General features: G+C 49.5%; 1 protein-coding gene across 1 annotated transcript in view; it reads left to right on the top strand.

Annotated features, from left to right (window-relative positions):
- The window catches only part of Orp8 (Oxysterol-binding protein-related protein 8), a 446,356-nt gene that overhangs the window by 260,823 nt on the left and 166,989 nt on the right, over nucleotides 1-18,544 (top strand). The window contains 1 exon segment of the mRNA XM_071692826.1: nucleotides 4,978-5,049. Coding sequence (XP_071548927.1) covers nucleotides 4,978-5,049 — 72 coding nt within the window.

Here is an 18,544-nt window from a genome sequence, read left to right as displayed (position 1 = left end):
ACATTTCCGTAGTTGGTTGATATAGATGGCTGGCTCTCTAATAGAGGGAATAGATCACGCAATTGATGTTATACACATCACGTGTGTGATGTGTATAACATCACTCGTAAAAGGCGACTAAAAGGGGAGGTAGCGGGGGCTGGAAATCCTCCCCTCCAGTTTTAAATTTTACAAAAGAAGGAACAGAGAAGAGGGCCAAGTAAGGATATGCCCTTTAAGGCTCAGTCCTCTGTTCTTAACGCTACCTCGCTAACGCGGGAAATGGCGAATATGTGTGAAAAATATATATATATATATATATATATATATATATATATATATATATATATATATATATATATATATATATATATATTCTAGCCTAACCAGCTATCCATTTTATGGACCAGCGCCTCCGATTCGAACCCTGTGGGCCCGACCCAGAGCGTCCCTTGCTGACTTCAAAGGTTCAGTTCGGATAACCGCTTCACCTTAGAGGTGTGTGTGTGTGTGTGTGTGTGTGTGTGTGTGTGTGTGTGTGTAACTGCAGAAGCACGTAATGGTATTTGTATTTGAAGTACTGCAAATAGATTTTCACTGGTTGGATGACGCTGTGTTGGTGTGCTTAACCTAACAATGTGTAACTCAGCAGCCAGGGCAGTGTATGATGTGGACCTGGATGCTACCACTTATTTGTCTTCCCAGTTACTACGACAGTCAGTGGGATGGGGGATGTGGTGTGGCCATGAGCGACAGTCAGTAGGATGGAGGCTGTGGTGTGGCCATGAGCGACCGTCAGTGGGTTGGAGGCTGTGGTGTGGCCATGAGCGACCGTCAGTGGGTTGGAGGCTGTGGTGTGGCCATGAGCGACCGTCTGTGGGATGGAGGCTGTGGTGTGGCCATGAGCGACCGTCAGTGGGATGGAGGCTGTGGTGTGGCCATGAGCGACAGTCAGTAATATGGAGGCTGTGGTGTGGCCATGAGCGACCGTCAGTGGGATGGAGGCTGTGGTGTGGCCATGAGCGACCGTCTGTGGGATGGAGGCTGTGGTGTGGCCATGAGCGACAGTCGGTGGGATGGAGGCTGTCGTATGGCCATGAGCGACAGTCAGTGGGATGGAGGCTGTGGTGTGGCCATGAGCGACAGTCAGTGGGATGGAGGCTGTGGTGTGGCCATGAGCGACAGTCAGTGGGATGGAGGCTGTGGTGTGGCCATGAGCGACAGTCAGTGGGATGGAGGCTGTGGTGTGGCCATGAGCGACAGTCAGTGGGATGGAGGCTGTGGTGTGGCCATGAGCGACAGTCAGTGGGATGGAGGCTGTGGTGTGGCCATGAGCGACCGTCAGTGGGATGGAGGCTGTGGTGTGGCCATGAGCGACCGTCAGTGGGATGGAGGTCCCGCTTCCTAAATGGGAACGAGCATAAGTTAAGCAGAGGTGTATCAGGTGAGCGAGGGGCAGGGAACTCCAACATGTATATTTCAAACGATGGAGATGGATTGTTGGAGGCGCAGATTGATAAAGGTGTGGGCTGTTGGGGATGCCGGTTGTTGGAGGGGCTACAGTGGTGGACCGGGAGAATGTTGGAGATAGTGATAGTTGGAGGCGCAGCTTATTGGGGTGCTGATTGTTGGAGTGCTTAGTGTTGGAGATTGTTCTTTAGGTATCGAATGATAGAGGTCTGGATATTTGGAGGTGCAGGTAGAGGTCTGGATATTTGGAGGTGCAGGTAGAGGTCTGGATATTTGGAGGTGCAGGTAGAGGTCTGGATATTTGGAGGTGCAGGTTGCTAGGGTGCTGATTGTTGGAGGTGTTGATCGTTGGGATGCTAATTGTCGGAGGTTCAGATTGTTGGGGAGGACCAAGTTGGAGACGCAGAGTGTCGGGATGCTCATTGTTGGAGTTGCAGATATTTTGGTGTTAATTGTTGGAGGTGTAGATTTGTAGTGGTGCTGATTGTTGGAGATGCTGGTTATTGGAGATGCTGAATGTTGGAGACGCAGATTTTAGTAATGTTGATCGTCGGAGACGTAAATTGTTTGAGAGGTTGCAAGTTGCACAGACTTCTCATGATTGGGGGGTGAAAGGGAGAGGGAGGGAAGAGGTGAGGCGGGTGAGGTGTGTGTGTGTGTGTGTGTGTGTGTGTGTGTGATCGTGATGACACTGTGGTTGGGAGGGAGGTGGAAGCCAAGGCATCAGTAAGGAGGAGGAGTTCGAGTGTGTTGGGAGGAGAAGTCGTGAGCGTCGTCGCGAACTCGCCAGTTGGGTGTTTAATTCATTCTTCCAGGTCGTTAAAGGAGGAGGAAAGAAGAATAATGAGAGGGGCCTCGCCTCCCCTGTGGGATCGCCCTGGGTTAGAGGCTAACGAGTCCTTGTGGTGTGATCTCATGCATGGGGGATTGTTAGCGCGTGAGGGGTGAAGAGAGAAGTAGTAATTCGTGGCAGAGGAAGTCAAGTTGTTCATAGATGGAGAAAGATTAAGAGGAAAATATGGGATTCGTAACATTTTTTTTCCCTTTTTCCCCCCACGACCCGTGGTAACTACGACCCATCCTTCCCTTGACCGCAGTTCTTTCGACTTGCTAGCCTCCCTACGACCCACCATCCCTGCAAACGTCTCCCCTTACAACCTGCTTTCTCTACGACCGGCTTCGTCTACGACTCACTCTTTCACACGACTACGTAGCTTTCTCTATGGCCTGCGCTCCCTACGACTTGCTTTCTCTCTCTCTCTCTCTCTCTCTCTCTCTCTCTCTCTCTCTCTCTCTCTCTCTCTCTCTCTCTCTCTCTCTCTCTCTCTCTCTCTCTCACACACACACACACACACACACGCACAGGACTCGCTCTCCTCATGACCTGCTGTGAGGTGCTCCCTGACACGACTTGCACTCCCTGTGACCTTCTCCCTCATGACCCACAGTCCCCACGAACCTCCTCCCGTTGTCTGGCTAATAGCTAATCCATAAATCCATAAGATAAAAGTGAAACATCAACGGTGATGAGATCGCCTGGGCTGACGGAGCCTTGGATGAGCTATGTAGTGGTATGTTAGGTAGGGGGGCTGTGGGGTGGAGTGCTGGGGTGGACGGGCTGGGGGTGGAGAGCTGGGTGGACGGGCTGTAGGGGTGGAGTGCTGGGTGGACGGGCTGTAGGGGTGGAGTGCTGGGTGGACGGGCTGTAGGGTGGAGTGCTGGGTGGACGGGCTGTAGGGGTGGAGTGCTGGGTGGACGGGCTGTAGGGGTGGAGTGCTGGGCGGACGGGCTTTGGAATGTTGTTCTCGGTGGAGGAGCTGCGAGGTGGTGTGCTGGGTGGAGAATCTATGGGATGTTGTGTTGGGTGGATGGGCTGTGAGGTGGTGGTGTGCTGGATGGAGGAGCTGTGGGATAGTATGTTGCGTGGAGGAGCTGTGGGATGGTGTACTGAGTGGAAGAGCTATCCACCATGCTGTACCGCCTCACGTCCTCCCCAGCGGACGTCATCCATTGTGTACCACCACACGTCCTCCCCGAGGGCTTCCACCACTTTGTACCACCTCACGTCCTCCCCAGCGGACGTTCATCACGCTATATCGCATCACGACCTCCCCAGCGGACGTTCATCACGCTATATCGCATCACGACCTCCCCAGCGGATATCCACCGCGCTATATCGCATCACATCCTCCCCAGCGGACGTTCACCACGCTATATCGCATCACGACCTCCCCAGCGGATATCCACCGCGCTATATCGCATCACATCCTCCCCAGCGGACGTTCACCACGCTATATCGCATCACGACCTCCCCAGCGGATATCCACAGCGCTATATCGCATCACGTCCTCCTCAGGGAGAAGTGAGTGTTTGGTAGTAACATTTAGCGTGGGCGAGTGAACCCGGATGGTGGCGTACATAATGTACAAACTCCTGGTAGGATATTTATCCTGGAATTCATACCGAAAACGGACACTGCCTTTCGTTTTCATTTTCGCCGATAACAGCGATTAATTGACTGTATCTGCCATGCTCATCCTGTGAGCGGTAGCCTAAATGGATTACAGAGGTCACAGTGGGGCTGTGTGTGTGTGTGTTACACTTTAGCTTAGGCAGCACACACTCTACATAGAGCAATAGGGAACCTCTTCTAACAACCTCCATCTTGTCCGCTTCCCGGTCTGGCGTATGCCGAGACCAAAGCTCACGACGCCGCCGACCAAAACGCATTGATCCAGAAATGTATCAAGCTAGGGCTGTGGAGACGTCTCATGCCTTGGGCTTCTAGAGACTACCTCTACTATGTCTCGTGAGGCCGCAAAAGCTTCCGGGTTATGTATCCCATCCCTGCCTGCCAGTCCCCTCAGCTCAGACGTCCCATAAGCCACAGAGATGGGGCGCTCCCCTACCGGTAGTTCTCTGACGGGAGCACCAACTCGATACAGACTTTCGAATCAAGGTCTGTGGTCGTGCTCATACGTAGGGCACGAAAATTATCGTGTGGCTAGAGGAACCTCTTTGCCATAGGATACTGGCCCATAGCAAAGTATCCCTTTACTATGGGAGGAACCTTCAGTTATTGTTATTATATATAAAAAGGCTTTAGACGCAGACGGAAGTGCTCATCGGAACCATGCCATGAGTGAAGGAAAAAAAAAGCAATGTATATACATATATATGTGTGTGTGTGTGTGTGTGTAAAGAATTGTGTAAGTGAATTTGATATGGTAAACTTCTGGTTAACGGGGAAAAGTGATCAAATCGTTTTTGAGGAAGTGAGAACCCTGTCATTACGATGCGAGTGTCAGAGTGGTAGTTGTAGTGGGGGTCATGGCACAGATGGCTACATTAGGTCCACAGACGGATCAGGTCGGCGGTGTGTCGTCATGTGTGGTGTTCTCAGTGTATTGTAGGAAACAGTAATTTTCCTGCTATCCTGAACTACAGTATTAACCTCCAGTGTTACTAGCAATGTGTTGTTTCCTCATCCACTCGTCTGCATATTAATGAAAGTGATTCTTGTTCCAGGTACGTGTGTTGAGGCTAGTGTTTGGCGAGTAAGACGGGGTGCCCACCTTGTTGCCTCTAGTACTGAGGATGGTAAGTGCCACTTTACTTCTGATCATTACATGGAGGAGGCGAAGATGAAGGTTTAAGGAGGCTTCGGGGGAAAAGAGCAGTTGGTATGGTGTTGGAACAAGGTTTTTGAAAGTAATTGAGCTCGGAAAATAGGTTTATGGGATGAGATATCAGGAGAGATGGAATGAAGAACGGCAAAAAGTGAGAGTAAATGAAGCTCAGGGAGTAGGTGAGGAACAGGAGGATATTCCTCTCAGGAAGTAGTGCTTGCATGTGCGAGAGAATTGTGTTGCATGAGGAAGGTGGGAGTGGACGGGTGAGAAAGGGTAGTGAGTGGTGGGATGACGAACTTAACTTTTAGATGAAAGAAGAAAATAGAGGTGGATGGGCCTTGTTTGCTGTGAAGGAGTGCAAGTGATTGAGAAATGTACTGGAGAAAGCGGAAGGAGGCCCACAGAAAGATGTAGGGCGGAAAATTAGGCAAATGATTGCTAGGGTGAATAATTATGAGTAAACTTCAGAGAAAATATGAAAATGTTTGGGAAAGAAGTTAATAATAAGAAAAACAAGAGAACAAATGGGAACATCAGGGAACTAGACAAATGGGGAAATGGTATCAAGCAGAGATTAGATGAAGGGGAGATAGAGCGAATATTATGAAGGCTTATTGAATGTGTTCGATGATTGGGTAGTAGATGTGGTATTTTTGGACGTGGAGGTAGAAGTAGTGGATGTGGACGTCGAGTGAGTCATGGCAAATGGCCTGGTGAAATGAGGTGATAAAAGCCTTGCGTAGGATGAAATTGGGCACAGCGGTGGGAGTGGATGGGATTGCAAATCGAAGTTCGTAAGAAAGGGGATGATTGCGTTGATTGGTTCGTCAGAATTTTCATTGCATGCATGGCTCATTGTAAGATGCCTGAGGATTGGCGGAATACCTGTGTAGTGGCATGTTCAAAGGTAAGTGGGACAAAAGTTGATGTTCAGTTTAGATGGGTACATGTTTTTTTTTAGTGTACTTGCTAATTTACATTGTAGAGCACTGATTGAGAGGGTAGTGGCATGCACAGAGCATCAGTTTGGGGAGGAACAGTGTGGTTTTAGGAATGTTAGGTGGATTTATGGCTGAAGTGTTTGCTTTGAAGAATGTGAACGAGAAATACTAAGAGAAACAGAAGGACTTTTATGTAGTTTTTATGTATTGGAAATAAAGTGCATTATAGGGTTGATAGAGATGCTCTGTGGGGGATGTTACGAACATAAGGTGTGGAGGGAAATTTCTTAGATGCAGTGAAGAGTTTTGATCAAGAGAGTTAAGCGTGTGTTTGAGGTGGAAGATAGGAGGGCGAGTTGTACAGGTATGCTGTCTGCTTGGGTTGGGGGCCGGCCTTAGAGGTGGATCAGTTGGTGTATGCTGATGAAACGGCGCTGATGGTAGATTCATGTAAAAAAAAAAAAAAAAAAAAAAAAGATTCAGTTTGGGAGCGTGTGAAAGAAGGTTACAAGTAAATATGAATAAAAGTTGTTTGATTTAGCTGTGAAGGTTAGTTGGGATGTGAGTTTGAATGGAGAGAACTCCGAGAAAGTGGAGTGGTTAGATACCTGTAAATGGACATGGTGGCAAATATAGCCATGGGAAGTGATGCTGTCCATAGGTCGGGTGAGGAGGCTTAGGTCTCGGGCTTACTGAGCAGTGCATGGAAAAAACGGTCATTGACAGTGAGGGCAGAGATGGGTATAGAAATCCCGACAGAAAATTGATTCGGGGCCTGGACTCTAGTCGAGATAGTATGGTAGAATTTGAATGTATAGAAATGAAACTTTGGTGGATGTGTGTGGAACGAGGAGGGTTAATCGAGTAAGAAATAATAGGGTAAGAGAGAGGTGAAGTAATAAGAAGAGTATGGATGAGAAAACTGAGTGTGTAATGAAATGGTTTGGACGTATGGAGAGGATGAGTGTGGAGATGTTAACAAGGGGATATATGTACGTGTCAAAAGTGGAGGCGTCGTGGAGAGGAAGACCGAACTGGGGATGAAAGGAAGGATGCTCGGGGCTTGAACATGCTGGAGGTTGTAAGGCATGCACGGGATAGGGTAAGTTAGAACGATTTGGTATACAGGGGGCGACGTGCTGTCAGTGGACTGAATCATTGTATCATGAAGTGGACTGGGGGAAACCACGGGGCTTGGTTGTGCATAGAAGATGTAGTTTTGGTCACAACCTTTCTCTAGATCGTGACATCAAGAGAGTCTTTGTGGGCGAATGAGTCGTGTCTTCGCAGTTCCTCGCGCTGCTTCAGTAACACGGCAAACTGCGAAAACGTATATAAATGTGTATATATATATATATATATATATATATATATATATATATATATATATATATATATATATATATATATATATATATTTCTTTCCCTACTCATCTAAGCTTTGGAATTTTCAACCCTCTTATGTCTTTGGCAGTAACCTAAATCAGGCACTTTTTAAAAGGTAGGTTTTTTAATTTCCTCCAAAATTTGTAAATACTCTTCCTCATGTCTTCTTTTGCTCTTTCATTAACCTCTTTATATTTCATTTGAGGCCCGGCCTTGATGTGGGCTTTTGTCCGTGACTACAGATTCCAACGTATATATATATATATATATATATATATATATATATATATATATATATATATATATATATATATATATATATGTATGTATGTATACGAATAAAGTGCATATGAACGCGCACCTCATAGAACATACAAACCTCCAACAGGCAGGATCGAACCCGGGACCCCTGTGCCACAGGCGGGAATGCTACCCAGGGCCATAGCCTAGAGGTAGCATTCCCGCCTGTTGCACAGGGGTCCCGGGTTCGATCCTGACTGTTGGAGGTTTGTATGCTTTTGTGAGTCTTCACTTCATCTATAAAACGGAGTGAAGGAACGTAAGGAACGGAGGTGAGTTGTTACAGACACTTACGACAGGTAAAGCTCCTGACCTTCTCACGGTCAGGCCAGGTAAGTAATGCGACCCCAGAGGACCAGCAGGTCTGGAACTTTTAAAACATTGTCAACATATCTTTTGATCATTATAAGAGGATCGAACTTGAAAATGCATTTGGACTGATTATGAGATCGTTTTGAATATGTTTCATAATGCTATACATTATGTGATGTCTGTATCTACGTTTGAATGACTAAAGGTGCCATCTCCTGTGAGCGTTGTCCCACAGACAGCAGCGTGGCCGTGGTGTCTGGCGTATTGCAAGAATAGAGGACTTGACTCGTGTCCAGCACCAACGCTCGACTGATGCCGCTCTTCTTAGATCCAACTCCTTTTTTTGTCAGCTGTGAGGGGTATCGCTGAATGGAATGTTGTGGTGTGTGTGTGTGTGTGAGTGTGAGTGTTTCAAGCCTCCTCCTTCTTTATCCTCTGCTCCTCGTACGTGTCACACAATGTGTATGTATAGGTGTGTGTCTGGTATAATAAAAGCGGTGTGCATGTTTTGTTCTCGGAGTAGCTCGTAGTGCGTCTTCGTGCTTGTCTCTTTTTTTGCTGCGATGCCATTGGGATGATGTTCTAAGTGTTTTGATGGGCTTGTTAGACTTATTTTGTTCAGTGTGGGAGCGTGTGTGTTTTTTGCTCTTGTGGTGGAAGTAAGTACGTAACTGAAAGGGTTGGGGGAGGGGGGGTGTTTGAGGTGTCTTCGTGGACAAGATCTGTCGCTGATGTAACGATTATATTCATAATTTTCCTCAGTAACTCGTTCTAAAGGAGTTCATGGTGTTACCCCAGGATGTATTCCCATTGGCTCCTGCAGCCCAGGGCTGCGCTATTTCCAGCTGCAGGGAAATTTAGACGAAGGAGTTCTTTTAAAGAGGCTCTATACTCCCAGTGATGCAGCCACTCCATAGATGACTTTTCACCGGCACGGTATCCTCAAGCAGGCAGAGTCCAGTAACACCGATGGTGATATATATGAAGGGGTAATTGCCCTTCAGTAGGAGTTCAGACAATTTATTAAAACTCTTATTAAAGTGTGATTACCCCTTCATAAGATTATCACGGACTAGGGTGATCGTCGTATTATCAATATATATATATATATATATATATATATATATATATATATATATATATATATATATATATACTTATATATTTTTTTTCGTACGTATTCGCCTTAACCTGCGTTAGCGAGGTGGCGTTAAGAACCGAGGAGTGAGCATCAGAGGGTGTATCCTCAATTGGCCCACCTCTCCGTTCCTTCTTCTGGAAAATTATAAACGGGATGGGAGGATTTCCAGCCCCCCCGCTCCCTCCCCTTTTAGTCGCCTTTTACGACACGCAGGGAATACGTGGGAAGTATTCTTTCTCCCCTATCCTCAGGGATAATATATATATATATATATATATATATATATATATATATATATATATATATATATATATATATATATATATATTCCTAGCAGTCTGCGGAGAAAATGAAACATAATAAGTTCCCAAGTGCACTTTCGTGTGATAATCACATCATCAGGAGAGACACAAGAGAGAAATATAACAGTCAGTCGATATATATATATATATATATATATATATATATATATATATATATATATATATATATATAATGTTAGTAAAGCCTGTATAGTAGCAGGTGGTTGTTGAGGTAGTGCCAGGAGAGCTGTGTGTGTACTGGTGGAGGTACCGAAGCCACATTCTTGGCCACAAATACACGAGAGGTAGTGTGGGTAACACGTTTACCTAAGTGGCCTTCTCACCACCAACGCCACCTGCGCCCACATACACTGCCCAACTCTCATCCCTGCCCAGGTGCTCTCTCTCTCTCTCTCTCTCTCTCTCTCTCTCTCTCTCTCTCTCTCTCTCTCTCTCTCTCTCTCTCTCTCGTTTCCTTGTGGGTTGGATGCCCTGGGGCTCTTCAAGGCCTTGGTCGCTGACGGATGACGCTGCTGAGACGAATGGCGCTCCAGCATTGTCAGCTCAGTGCTCGTGTATCTCTTCTGTGAGACATGCATCATTTCCCTGTTGACCTCACCACCGGTTGGTTGTGTGGCCCTTGACGTGATCACCCCGTGTCTGGGCGACACTTTACGACCAGTTCTTCGTAATCTGTTCTCTCAGGTGTTCACAGCTTCCGTCTGTGTGCCTCATATTCTGTATAATGGGATCTGGACAGTCTCTCTTATTGGGGGTGTGGAGGTATGTTACGTCAGAGACCGGAAACCTGCTTAATGAAGCAGGTGTTATGAAGTCTTTGTAAAATTAACGTCTGTAAATAAGACATTTTAGGAGAGAAAATAGTAATCATTGAAAAAGGAAAACAAAAGATTCTGAGAACCGCATCTTTGACTGGCTATATTTCCCACCCGTAATCCCACACGGAAAGAACATGAATGCGAGTCAAAACTGAAGGAAGAAGCGGGAGAAAACAGAATGATTAGCTCATGAAAAAAACACGGGAGGGAATAGATACAATGGGAGAAAAATTGACAAGGAGGACAAAAAGATTGAAGGCGCAAGGAGAAAGATACACATTTAACGTCGTAAATGAACCTTCAACCACAGAGATATGTAACAACATACTTACTAGATAAAGGAATTGATGGCAGGTAGGAGGAGTGATGACAGCTCACGCTGGAAGAAGGGAATCGATGTTGTCGATATGTACAAGGGGAAGGAGAGTAGCGCACATAGGGAGTTGTCTGAGGACTGCATTACGTGCTGCGCCGACGTAAACAAGTCATCGAAGAATCGCTTGCTCACCTTGTAAACAAACCTCTCACATCGACTCTGCCAACATTAGACATTATTTAGAATTAGGAGGAGAAAGGTCAGAAGCACCTTGCAGCAGGCAGAGGCAGAGACACTCCTCTCAGTCATGCATCAGGAGATATTGCATGGGACTCACTCTTCGTCAAGTAGGAAACAAAAGTCGCAGGACATCATCATTCCCACCTCAGAACCCGATCAGATCTCAGCGAGCGCCATAGGCCGTGGAGGGAGAATCAGCCAGCAGAGGCGGGCGAGTCCACCGTGGAAATTGACGTTGAAGGTGGAGGCCGGGAATCTTCAAGCACAGACGTCAGCGCAGAGAGAGACAAGAAAGACTGATTCAGGTGTGGACGAAGAGGGAAAGAAGGAGCTAATTAAGGCCAGGAAACTCGTTCTCTCTCTCTCTCTCTCTCTCTCTCAGGCCTGAACACGGGTACGTGAAATGCAATGCAATGAGTAAAACAAGAAATTCGCTGGCTGTACCGAGTGTGTAAATACCAGGGAAAGAGAATGTGCACGTATGGCAAGACTGTCTTATCAACTGGTGGGATCCTTGGTGTACTGTAGTTATCGCGGGTCCCTCTGCCTCCATTAGCGCAGGCTGGGACCAGGCGTACTGGGTTGGGTCGTTGATCGACCATACAGTTTAGAAGCCGTAGTTCACACAGGCTCACATAGGCCCCATAGCGTGGCTGGTCTCGTCCACTTTGCAAACACTTGTCCAGGGCACATTTGAAACTCCTGCGTCCCCAGCTGTTTACGATGGTTGCAGGCATTTTGTTTGAACAGTCTCGGGCCACGAATGTTTATGGTTTTTCTTTGCTTTCGTGAATATCGCACCTTTTGCTTTCAGAGGCAGTATTTTACTGAGTTTTCCATTCTCTGTGGTACAGTCAAGTCCTGTGAGACAAATATATTTAGGGATGGGTTTCAGAGAAGGTCGAGACATATTTCTGGGTGTGTTAACGTTCCGTAAATTCTTTTTTAAGTTTTGCGTCTGGTTGTGTATAGATTAATGCAATGACCAGATGTGGGTTTCCAGCCTTGACAGCGACTGCTACATCATTTGCGTTCAAGAGTTCAGTTGTTTTAAGAATATCTATTACATACAGTCGATCTTCTTCACATGGTCCTCTAGTCCTGTCTCGTCTGTACAGGTTGTAAATTGAGATCCACACCTCGCTCTTCATGTGGTCTTTAGCGTGTGATTCAGTGAAGTCCGCAGAGACTGCATTTCGACCCCTTCAACGAACCTCTTGTAGATGGGATTTTATTTGTTCTTGTGGGATTGAAGTCTCTGTATCTTGTCATATATAAAAAAAAAAAACATGGCTCATCTCTGTGTTGTGTTCGGGAGTTAATATGGTCTGTTCTGCTGAGCTTGGCTGAGTGCCTTCAGTTCCTTTATCATTTTGTACAGGTCGACCTCACAGGATATCCCAACTAATGTTGTGGCTTGTTAAAATCCCTTACAATTATTGCTTCTTTGTCATTAATTAGAATTATATTGTTTTCGCAAAAGGCAATATCGTTTTCTTCACATTTTTTTTTGTGGACAGAGTCAGTAAAACTATTCCAGAAACGAATTCGGGTGTCTTATGTATTGGTTCATTGTACATGAGTGATGTATAGTGACATAAGGTTTACGTAACCAGGTTACATTTGGTCTCTTTTTGCTTAAGTTTTAACACTCCTGCCACATGTAGACGTCTGTACTGAGAACAGTACCTGCTTTTTATCGCTAGCCTTCCCAGTAGGTAATTATCCGAAGCATCAGCATTGTTCCTGTCCTTGCTGTGGTATCAGACTTTTCTGAGAAAGTGATGTTAGTTCATCAAGATTTAGTTGAACACTTTCTGGCGTTAGTTTTGGAGAAAAGAAGAAGACCAAAACGTTGATGCTTCGTTTGGGAAGGCAAGTTGTGTGCATCACAAGTCCCTTGAGGTTAGACTCAAGTCCTCAGGTCCCTTTGATCAGCGCCAGCTTTGTGTGGTGGCTGATTTCCTGGGTCATTACCAGCCACCCTACCTGCTCAATTCGTCTCATCAACTCCCATTCAATTTTTTTTTCCTTTTTTTGATGTTGGAGGCTCCAGTCACGGACTAAAGTGCACATCAAAGCCGGGCCTGAATTGAAATACAGAAAGGAGAGAGAATAGACAAAAGGGATGCATTTACGAGTATTTTTTTTAGGGGAAAGTTGAAAGTGCAGCCCATAGAAAACGAGCTCCTGTCACCACAAAAACTCTCCCACCCACCCACTAGTCGTGGCAATCAAACGTCCTCGGAGCAACAGATTCCCTCATGGCTGCAGGTACGTAACAACCACCTTAACATCGTCACAGATCCCTCATCGTACCCAGAAAATAGTCTCACCATCACAAGGTCGTACGACCTTTCTAAAACGTTCTTTGTGAGTGTTCTGTACTTTTCTGGGGGGTCTCCTCTGATCAACCCCCTGAGCCACGTTTTCTGTTCCAGCTAAGAAGACGTCAGTGCTCTCTTCTGTAACCCCCTGTGTCTTGTACCTTGTGTGTCGAACCTTCCAGCATAGCCCAGAGGTCACACAGCCTCTTCCAGTTTTTGTTACTGCTACAGATATAGCGTGTCCCTCCGTGCCCTAGTCCCTCCATGGCCTAGTCCCTCCGTTCTCAGGTCTCCTCCGTTGCCTAGTCCCCCTATCTCCTGGTCTCTCCGTTCTCATGTCACTCCGTGTCCTGGTCCCTCCTTTCCCAGGTCCCTCCATTCCCATGTCTCTCCGTATCCTGGTCCCTCCGTTCCCATGTCCTTCGTATCCTGGTCCCTCCGTTCCCATGTCCCTCCGTATCCTGGTCCGTCCGTTCCCAGGTCCCTCAGTAACCTAGTCCCTTCGTTCCCATGTCCCTCCGTAGCCTAGTCCCTCCTTTCCTAGGTCCCTCCGTAGCCTAGTCCCTACGTTCCCAGGTCTCTCCGTATCCTAGTCCCTCCGTTCCCATGTCCCTCCTTATCCTGGTCCCTCCGTTCCCATGTCCTTCGTATTTTAGTCCCTCCGTTCCCATGTCCCTCCGTGTCCTGGTCCCTCCTTTCCCAGCTCCCTCCATTCCCATGTCTCTCCGTATCCTGGTCCCTCCGTTCCCATGTCCCTCCGTATCCTAGTCCCTCCGTTCCGATGTCCCTCCGTGCCCTGGTCCGTCCACATGCCCAGCAGGGGTGAGGGTAGGTTAATCGTCCATTTCATCGCTCACCATTTTAAAAACAGTTTTTGGTCTGTTAGCGTTTCTTTTCCTCCTCCTTCGAGCTCTGTGCCGCTCTAACCCGTTGGAAATTATGACTGCCACCTCATGCCATCATTTCACCACGACCATTGTAGTCACTAGGTTGCCTGCGCTATGAGTAACAACGCCCCTCACCCTTCTCAAACTCCCAGCAGGCCTTGTGCTTGGGATGAGTCCTGCCTGCATCGTCCTCACACACACACACACACACACACACACATACACACACACACACACAGTCTGCTGGCAGCACCAGTAGACACCCTGTTATTGCTGATCCCAGCTGATACCTCTACTCTGTGGATCACAACGGTATCGCAAAGGATAGGATTATCTTTATTCTCGATGACGAAAGAAAATGTATGTTTTCAGCTAGACTGGCTTAAGAGCGCTGTCCAGAAGCACGCCCATCCTCGGCATGGGTCAGGTCAGAACCGACCAGGGTCAGGTCAGATGTCGTATGGTATTTTAGGACCAGGGTGAGGGGAAGGGGGGGATGGACTAGGGAATGCATGGATTGGGGCAAGGAGGGAGGGACCAGGGCATGAAGGGACCTGGGACGGAGGGACCAGGCCACAGAGGGACCTGGGAACGGAGAGACCGGCCACAGAAGGACCTGGGAACGGAGGGACCAGGCCACAGAGGGACCTAGGAACGGAGGGACCTGGGAACGGGGGGACCAGGCCACTGAGGGACCTGGGAACGGAGGGACCAGGCCACAGAGGGACCTAGGAACGGAGGGACCTGGGAACGGGGGACCAGGCCACTGAGGGACCTGGGAACGGAGGGACCTGGGAACGGAGGGACCAGGCCACAGAGGGACCTAGGAACGGAGGGACCTGGGAACGGGGGACCAGGCCACAGAGGGACCTAGGAACGGAGGGACCTGGGAACGGAGGGACCTAGGAACGGAGGGACCAGGCCACAGAGGGACCTAGGAACGGAGGGACCTGGGAACGGGGGGACCAGGCCACTGAGGGACCTGGGAACGGAGGGACCAGGCCACAGAGGGACCTAGGAACGGAGGGACCTGGGAACGGGGGACCAGGCCACTGAGGGACCTGGGAACGGAGGGACCAGGCCACAGAGGGACCTAGGAACGGAGGGACCTGGGAACGGGGGGACCAGGCCACAGAGGGACCTAGGAACGGAGGGACCTGGGAACGGGGGGACCAGGCCACTGAGGGACCTGGGAACGGAGGGACCAGGCCACAGAGGGACCTAGGAACGGAGGGACCTGGGAACGGGGGGACCAGGCCACTGAGGGACCTGGGAACGGAGGGACCAGGCCACAGAGGGACCTAGGAACGGAGGGACCTGGGAACGGGGGACCAGGCCACAGAGGGACCTGGGAACGGAGGGACCAGGCCACAGAGGGACCTGGGAACGGAGGGCCCAGGCCACAGAGGGACCTGGGAACGGAGGGACCTGGGAATGGATGAAGCAGGGTACGAAGAGTTTTCCCTGTAGGGAAAGTAAGTGCAGAGTTAACATCTCTGAAGATTCTTCTCTCAGCACCACTTGAAAGTTTCCCTCACTCATTTCCACCGGAGATTCCATCTCCCTCCGTTATACTCTCGTTATTATTATTATTATTATTATTTTTATTATTATTATTATTATTATTATTATTATTATTATTATTATTATTATTATTATTATTATTATTGTTATTATTATCGTTATTGTTGTTGTAATTATTATTGTTATTATTGATTATTATTGTCATTATTGATTGATTGGGTCAGTTTCCACGAATGTGAACAGTAGCTTGATATACGAGTCAAAGTTACAGGGATTGCTTAAGGAACTCGTATGCAGCATAAGAGCCCGCTAGGGAGGGGAGGTGGACCGTGAGCCGGGGTGGTGTGTGTGTGGTAGGAGCGGCTAGTGAGTGAGTGTGTTATCATGAGTGGCGGGATCGGTTGAGGTGCGGGAGGAGGCAAAGTGTGTTTTGTTGAAGTGCGAACGGCGGGGCGTCGCGTGATGGCTGCCGTACAAGCATGACCCAGTGGTTCGTCAACATTGCCCTCCTCACCAACCCGAACTGCCTGAACGGGAAGTATGCCAGGCTCCTCCACCCATATTGACGGCCTACTGGAGGAGCCCCGCCACTCCCTACTGCTGCAGCGCCTGAACCAGAAAGATAATGTGGGGGGGTTGAGGGAGGGAGTATGGGGGGCTGGGTGATGATAGAGGAGCCTGGTGATGGAGGGGTTGGCGGATGGTGGAGGAGTGTTGGAGCCTGCGCGTCAGTGGCAGGAGGGGGCGGCGGCGCGGCCCAGCTGAAACTCTGCCCCTCACTCATGTGGCAGCAGAGGTGAGGGTCGGAGGTGCCCCCTTTCTCGCGGTCGCCCCAGCAGACAGTGTTGGTGCTGCCGCGCACCCCGCCCGTCACCAGGCTCCGGTGGTCGGTCCCCGCTCGCCGTGCCAGACATGCTCCCGGGACTTGTCATGAAGCAAGGTAATGTGTGTGACGTGTGAGTGTGTTGTGGGGCGGCGCGGTATGTGACACTACTGCTGCTGCTGCCTCCGCCCAGGGTGCCAACACCCACCAGTGTTGACCCAGGCCGCTGACGTCGTGCCTTCCCCCAGGGTGTCACCCACCAGTGGTGACCCAGGCCGCTGACGTCGTGCCTTCCCCCAGGGTGTCACCCACCAGTGGTGACCCCAGGCCGCTGACTTCGACTCCCCAGCGGCCTCCAGTGCCTTCCCCCAGGGTGTCACCCACCAGTGTTGACCCAGGCCGCTGACTTCGACTCCCCAGCGGCCTCCAGTGCCTTCCCCCAGGGTGTCACCCATCACTGGTGACCCAGGCCGCTGACATCGACTCCCCAGCGGCCTCCAGTGCCTTCCCCCAGGGTGTCACCCATCACTGGTGACCCAGGACGCTGACGTCGACTCCCCAGCGGCCTCCAATGCCTTCCCCCAGGGTGTCACCCACCAGTGTTGACCCAGGCCGCTGACATCGACTCCCCAGCGGCCTCCAGTGCCTTCCCCCAGGGTGTCACCCACCAGTGGTGACCCCAGGACGCTGACTTCGACTCCCCAGCGGCTTCCAGTGCCTACCCCCGGGGGTATCATTTTGCTGGAATCGTCTCCACATGGGTCTGCAGTGTATACCCCTCAGGGTACCAGCCTAGACCCAGGCCAGGGAAGTCGAGTCCTCCTCAGCGGCCCCCAGTGCTTCCCCCGTGGTACCAGGGCGCTGGAGTGGGCCTCCCCAGTGGCCTGCAGTGTCGCCTTCCCCGCCACTGCGATCATGACACGGCGCGATACGTGTCTAGATATAGATGATTAGTGCAAGAGACACCAGGATGAGGGCGGCGCCGGGTCACGTGCACCACCGACACACACGCGCTACAGGCACACACACACACACACACACACACACACACACACACACACACACACACACACACACACACACACACACACACACAGCCAGCCCTCCCCCGAGGGACAAGCCTCCACCATCCCTCCTCCTCCTCTAATTTTCGTCCATAAATTAGCCAACAGCCTTGGTGTGGGGGGTGGGGGGGGGCGACACTATCGTTACACGCCACAGCTGAGGAAAGTGAACCATCGTTACACACCACAGCTGAGGAAAGTGAACCATCGTTACACGCCACAGCTGAGGAAAGTGAACCATCGTTACACGCCACAGCTGAGGAAAGTGAACCATCGTTACACACCACAGCTGAGGAAAGTGAACCATCATTACACGCCACAGCTGAGGAAAGTGAACCATCGTTACACACCACAGCTGAGGAAAGTGAACCATCGTTACACACCACAGCTGAGGAAAGTGAACCATCATTACACGCCACAGCTGAGGAAAGTGATTGGACGGTGATGCCTCTTGATGGGTCCGTGTGCTTGAAAATGCCACGAGCTGCGTTGTTGATGTTGTGAGGTGTGTCTCGTGGCGTGTGATTGACACAAGTCCTCTGTGCCTCGTTTGGATTCAGAGTGCTCTGTGCTGTGGCGTTCCTGTTGTCCCAGGTAGTGTACGTTGTCCCAGGTGGCAATGTGTTGACCCCTGGTGGTGTATGTTGACCCAGGTGGCATTATGTTGACCCCTGGTGGTGTATGTTGACCCAGGTGGCATTATGTTGACCCCTGGTGGTGTATGTTGACCCAGGTGGCATTATGTTGACCCCTGGTGGTGTATGTTGACCCAGGTGGCATTATGTTGACCCCTGGTGGTGTATGTTGCCCCAGATTGCAATATGTTGATCCCTGGTGGTGTATGTTGCCCCAGGTGGCATTATGTTGCCCTCTGGTGATCTATGTTGCCCCCTGGTGGTGTATGTTGCCCCAGATTGCAATATGTTGATCCCTGGTGGTGTATGTTGCCCTCTGGCGATGTATGTTGCCCCCCTGATGGTGTATGTTGCCCCCCTGATGGTGTATGTTGCCCCCTAGTGGTGTATGTTGCCTCAGGTAGCGTTATGTTGTCTCATGTAGGC

Source organism: Panulirus ornatus, chromosome 55, assembly GCF_036320965.1.
Source record: "Panulirus ornatus isolate Po-2019 chromosome 55, ASM3632096v1, whole genome shotgun sequence".
Taxonomy (NCBI): Eukaryota; Metazoa; Arthropoda; class Malacostraca; order Decapoda; family Palinuridae; genus Panulirus; species Panulirus ornatus.
Note: the sequence above shows the minus strand (reverse complement) of the source record. Positions and strands in the feature narration are given on the sequence as shown.